The 6,500-nt window shown below is 41.8% G+C and overlaps 1 protein-coding gene across 1 annotated transcript in view; it reads right to left on the bottom strand.

Moving 5' to 3' along the window:
• The window catches only part of STPG2 (sperm tail PG-rich repeat containing 2), a 597,856-nt gene extending 593,519 nt beyond the window's left edge, over positions 1-4,337 (bottom strand). Inside the window, exons 1-2 of the mRNA XM_070452400.1 lie at positions 4,172-4,337; positions 3,915-4,049 (exon numbers count right to left, since the gene is read on the bottom strand). Of these exons, the coding sequence (XP_070308501.1) occupies positions 3,915-4,023 (109 nt within the window). The 5' untranslated portion in view covers positions 4,024-4,049; positions 4,172-4,337. The remainder of the gene's footprint in view (positions 1-3,914; positions 4,050-4,171) is intronic.
• Between the last annotated feature and the right edge of the window lie 2,163 nt (positions 4,338-6,500).

The raw sequence follows: 6,500 nt of genomic DNA on the forward strand, positions 1-6,500 counted from the left end.
TACTGCCCTCAAAAATCTCACACTTTAGTGGGGCAGCCAGGTAAGTAAACACATAATTACAATACAGTACCAAAGTCCTTTGAGTTATTAAGGAGTCAAAGAAGAAAGACCTGGGACAGAGTGGAGTCAGAGAAAAACTTCACCTGAGGCTCAAGACATAAGTAGTAATTAGCCAAGAAAGGAAAGAAGAGAGAACATACCCAGCAAAGGTAGTAGCAGGTACAAAAGAATGGAGGTGAGTGAGCATGAATTTACAGATAATGCAAGGCTGGAATTGCTAATGTGTTGGCTAAGTGTTGGTGGAGGTGTAGATCACATTAGACAAAAAACAGTCGTTGTTAGAGACTGAAATAGAGGGAAACGAGAAATATTTTATTGACAAAACTGTTAGTCGCTCAGTTGTGTCCTACTTTTTGCCAACCCCATGGACTGTAGCCCACCAGGCTCCTCTGCCCATGGAATTCTCCAGACAAGAATACTGGTGTGGGTTGCCATTCTCTTCTCCGGGGGATCTTCCCAACCCAGGGAACAAACCCAGGTCTTGTGCATTTCAGGCAGATTCTTTACCTTCAGAGCCACCAGGGAAGCCCTTATTTCAAAATAAAAATAACAAATCCCAAACTAAGTCAAGGGCAGTTAAATGAAGAAAGGGAACTAGTTTGAGAGATAAAGAGAGAAACAATAGGTCCTAAGATCAATGAGAGTGATTAGAGGTGGAAAAAAAGAAGTCTACAGTAATTTCAAAGCTTAAAGTTTCTAATTGACTGATAAGGAATTTTTTTTCCAAAGGGGCCAGTAATTCTGCGGAAACTGGTAAGTTCAGACACTTTAGGTAGAGATGCCTAAAAAAAATAAAAGATCTTATCAGAAGAAAGCTCATCTTAGAGAAATGAAACACCTGTATCACAGCAGTCATCAGAATATTGATAGCAGTTGAAGCTGTGGATTTGAATGAGAAAGTAAACATGAGAAAAGTAACAAGCAAATGATGGAAGGTACAGTATATAAACATGTAAAAGGTATTTAGAAAAATAAAAATCTTTAAAGAAGACTATGGAGTATTGGTTTGAGAGGGGGAAATGATACTTTGATTCAGCATTTAACAAATGTTCATTGTGTCCCAAACATGTATCAGGCACTGTTACACAGTTAGGAAAAGAACCAGGAAAAAGATGTTACAGACACCAGGGAAAGAATCATCTCTAAAAAAAAGAATGGTAAGTTGTGTCAAAATAAAATAAAGATAGAAAAGTGTAAGCATTCTGAGTGGTTGTTGGTGGCTAATAAATTGGTAGGGAGGTAATGCTTATAACTCAGTTGTATTAAATAAAGACACATAATAAGCTCCAAAAACACTGATATTAATATCAGAAGCTGAAAGGCAGTAAAATTCAAGATTAAAACAATGACAAAAGACAAATTAGTACTCCAAAGAAACCTAAATCAGCCTATCATCCTAATCTCATCAATCATGTCAACGGAATAATGGATCCTAGCACTTATTCAAAAATACAGGAATAGTGTGGGAATAGGGAAAATGTAGGCTAAAAAGGAAAAAAGTTTAATTTGATGGTATCAAGCCCCACAAAAAATCAGATTAGAAAAAAGCAGAAAGGAAGTTACGTTACTTATTAAAAGTTACCCCAGCCACTAACTGCAAACAAATGAGAGCAAATAAGTACTTAAATTCTCCATTCCTATTTCACCTCTCAATGAGTAAAGTTTTTCTTATGGAATGTGGGATAAAGGAGCTCTCATTAAATAAGTTCAAGTAGGTGGTGATGGTCGGATAGAAAGCATCTACCTGAAAAAATGATATTCCAAAACAAATATAAAAGTTTTATCTTAGTAAATATTTCTAGGAAAGGTGTGTGAGGCAGGCAGGATTACAGAGACAGAAGGTGGTAAGAAGCACACAGGTGATTTGGAGACTCACATAGTCAAGGGAACATTTCATGCAAAGATGGGCACAATAAAGAATAAAAATGGTATGGACCTAACAGAAGGAGAAGATATTAAGAAGATGTGGCAAGAATACACGGAAGAACTATACAAAAAAGATCTTCACAACCCAGATAATCACGATGGTGTGATCACGAACCTAGAGCCAGACAATCTGGATTACGAAGTCAAGTCGGCCGTAGGAAGCATCACTACGAATAAAGCTAGTCAAGGGGATGGAATTCAAGTTGAGCTATTTCAAATCCTAAAATATGATGCTGTGAAAGTACTGCACTTAATATGCCAACAAATTTGAAAAACTCAGCAGTGGCCACAGGACTGGAAAAGATCAGTTTCCATTCCAATCCCAAAGAAAGGCAATGCCAAAGAATGCTCAAACTACTGCACAATTGCACTCATCCCGCATGCTAGCAAGGTAATGCTCAAAATTCTCCAAGCCAGGCTTCAACAACACGTGAACTGTAAACTTCCAGATATTCAAGCTGGTTTTAGAAAAGGCAGAACTAGAGATCAAATTGCCAACATCCACTGGATCATCAAAAAAGCAACAGAGTTCCAGAAAAATATCTACTTCTGCTTTATTGACTATGCCAAAGCCTTTGACTGTGTGGACCACAACAAACTCTGAAAAATTCTTCAAGAGATGGGAATACCAGACCACCTGACCTGCCTCTTGAAAAATCTGCATGCAGGTCAGGAAGCAACAGTTAGAACTGGACATGGAACAACAGACTGGTTCCAAATTGGGAAAGGAGTACATCAAGGCTGTATATTGTCACCCTGATTATTTAACTTATACACAGAGTACATCACAAAACATGCTGGACTGGATGAAGCACAAACTGGAATCAAGATCGCCTGGAGAAATATCAATAACCTCAGATATGCAGATGACACCACCCTTACGGCAGAAAGTGAAGAGGAACTAAAGAGCCTCTTGTTGGAAGCGAAAGAGGAAAGTGAAAAAGTTGGCTTAAAAGTTGGCTTAGTTCAGAAAACTAAGGTCATGGCATCTGCTCCCATCACTTCGTGGCAAATAGATGGGGAAACAGTGGAAACAGTGACAGACTTTATTTTCTTGGGCTCCAAAATCACTGCAGATGGTGACTGCAGCGATGAAATAAAAGTCACTTGCTCCTTGGAAGAAAAGTTATGACCAACCTAGATAGCATATTAAAAAGCAGAGACATTACCTTGCTTACAAGGGCCATCTAATCAAAGCTATGGTTTTTCCAGTAGTCATATATGGATGTGAGAGTTGGGACTATAAAGCAAGCTGAGCCCCGAAGAAATGATGCTTTTGAACTACTGTGTTGGAGAAGACTTGAGAGTCCCTTGTTGAACTGCAAGGAGATCCAACCAGTCCATCTTAAAGGAAATCAGTCCTGAATATTTATTGTAAAGACGATGCTGAAGCTGAAACTCCCAATACTTTGGCCACTTGATGCAAAGAACTCACTCATTTAAAGAGACCCTGATGCTGACAAAGACTAAAGGGGGGAGAAGAAGGGGACGACAGAGGATGAGATGGTTGGATGGCATCACTGACTCAATGGACATGAGTTTGAGTAAATTCCGAGAATTGTGGATAGACAGGGAGTCCTGGCATGCTGCAGTCCAGGGAGGTCGCGAAGAGGCGGACACGACTGACCGACTGAACTGCCTGATAGTCAATGGGACACGGAAATCAAAATCGCAGATCGAATCTGCAGCATTCAAACTAAGATATAAAAAACCATTGTAAGATCAAAAAGGCAATACGCTTACTGGTCTAGTGAAATGGGAAAAATTGGTTTACCATCTGTAAATACAGGGATAGAATTTTGCCTGCCTATTTCATACTCTGTTTACGTATGCAGTTGTACTATAGTGTTTCATTCAGGCACACACGAGCGGGGCAGGCTGAAAGTGAGACGCCTGTCACAAAAGACTTGCCTTTCTCTACCTCTTACCTGTTGCCTGCTGCTTCAGGTAGGGAACCTGGTAAGATCCAGGGCCCACACGATCCTCGGTGCTGCCACCTTCAGCCAATCTAAGCACACGGGGAGCCCGGTCATACATAACGGCGGGAGGAGAGGGGTGGGCGGCTGCAAAAGGATTAAGAATAGAGCAGCTAGAAGAAATGGTGGAGCAAAAAGTCGTCAACAAACTCAGAAAGCCCGGGAAGAATTTCTGTAAATGAAGGACATAACAGGGGCTATCGCCCCACCTGCTGATTGGTGTCAGATTTCTCCCAGGCGACTTCTAGCCGCAGGGAAATCTTGAAATCATTGTAACTAGACGTGAGACTTCCCACAGAATCCTCGGTTCACCAACCGAGCCCTGAAGCGCCGCGCCCAGGAACCAGGTTAAGCACCAGGCACCCGCCCCCGTGCTTCCGGCCCTGCCTCCGCCCACTTCTCGCCTCCCGGAAGTCTCTGGACGGAAGGCTGGGGCGCTCTTCTCGAGCCCAGCCCTGCGAGCATGCGCACCGAGCCGCAATCCTTCCCGACTCGCTCCGCCCGGCGCTTTGGCTTTCTAAAGGAGAAGACATACTCGAGCCCCCGCAATCCTCTGCTTTTCTGACTACATTGGATCCTGACTCGTCAGAAAACCTCTAGAAAACACATTAGGAGTTAGGGCTACTTTGATCGTGATCCATTTTCCCTTTAAGTCAGGGCGGCTGGGAAAGAGACTAGCAAAAAATTGTGAAATAAACGTCTTACTACGAAAAGAAACGATTCTTTGCCCACACCTCTACACCACACCACCACAACTATACTCGCACCCCAGGGGGAAGGAAAGCACTTCTGACTTTATCCCAGATATAGTCTACACGGTGGCTCAGAAAAACCCAGAAGATGGTGGTGACAGAAACAGAAAACCCGGGAGAAGAAGAAAAACTCACCAACCGAAACAATGCAAATACAGGTAACTGAAAGGTGCTTCCATTGTCAGATACCCAGCAACAGCAGCATACTCATTACTCTGTTCATAAAGTAAAACGGAGGCGTTGAGAAAGCACAGCTCCATACAAGGCTTATATGCGTCTCAAGAATGCACCTGTGGTACCTTTTTTCCTACTCAATAACCTGAATAAATATTTACTCACTTAAAAAACACTGGCATATATTCTAGGTTCAGTATCCGGCTAGGCTGTGGGTACCCAAAGATATAAGAAAGTCTTCATGAAGTCTTCTGTATCTTATAGAGAAAGAGACGTGTGTAATCCATAACAAGAGAGATGGGTAAAATGATTTTAAAAAAAAATTTCAGCACTTTAGATACCGCCCCTTCCTACTAAGAAACTGATACTTAACTATATCAGTCAGTAAAGTCGTGTCCGACTTTCTGTGACCCCTATGGACTGCAGCATGCCAGGCTTCCCAGTCCATCACCAACTCCTGAAGCTTGCTAAAACTCATGTCCAAGGAGTCGGTGATACTATCCAACCATCTCATCATCTATGATGATCCCAAAAAGCAAACTCAGGTTCAGGCCATTTTTCTGTAGGCCCTGGTGCAGGCTCTCACCTCCTGATTTTTCTCGTCTGAAGCAGTCTGCATTACTCTTTCCTGCGGTAAGGGTTTGCTGTTGAAAATGGAAGTGACAGAGGAGGCTTTTCTGCTTCATGTCTGGATTTGATTTTTGTCCACTGGCGCCAACCTAGTTTAGACAAAAGGAGCTCTTTATAGGGTCTATCGAAGCTTGTTTACGTATCTCCAAAGGGGATTTTGTAACCTTAGGACCTGTGTACCAACTAGGAATGGGCTTCCCAAGTGGCGCTACTGGTAAAGAACCTGCCTGTCTGCAGGACATATAAAAAATGCCGGTTTGATCCCTATTTGGGAAGATTCCCTGGAAAAGGTCATGGCAACCCACTCCAATGTTCTTGCCTGGAGAATTCCAAGGACAGAGGAGCCTGGCAGGCTACAGTCCACGGGGTCACAAAGAGTCCGACACGACTGAAGCGACTTAGCACACACCCACCAGCTAGGAATACAGAATTTATATCTTGTTGCCACCTCAGGTGAGGTCTTTCCTCAAATACCTCACAGAGAGGAATAGCTGATCAGTGGTGAGGCTCATGTTTCAGAGTCTTGTAGTGAGGTCCTATTTAAATATTTGTGGGCAGAGCTTTTTTAAATATGCCCCCACTGAGGTACAGCGTCTACACTCTTCCTAATTTTCTAACACTTGGTCACTGAGAATTCTGTATTCCTAACAAAAGGCTTTTCTTTGTAAAGTTATAAGTGTGAAAATCCTTTATCTGTTTCCTTGATTACGGTGGCTGTTCTAACTTCCCCAGCTTTTATTTCCGTCTTATGGTTCAGTAACCAGAATGGTACAAAGTATTTAAGAATTGGAAGATACTTTTAAAATGAGAACAGCAAACCTTTTTACTTATTTCTCAGTGTGGTAAATATTTCTTAAATAGTTTAGAATGAGTGTGCTGCTAATAAAATTACAATGTTAACATAGAATTATGATTATATATGAACACAAAGTAATTTGATTCAGCATTCCTCAATTCCTATGAAATATTTTTGATGCTAATC

Source organism: Odocoileus virginianus, chromosome 21, assembly GCF_023699985.2.
Source record: "Odocoileus virginianus isolate 20LAN1187 ecotype Illinois chromosome 21, Ovbor_1.2, whole genome shotgun sequence".
NCBI lineage: Eukaryota > Metazoa > Chordata > Mammalia > Artiodactyla > Cervidae > Odocoileus > Odocoileus virginianus.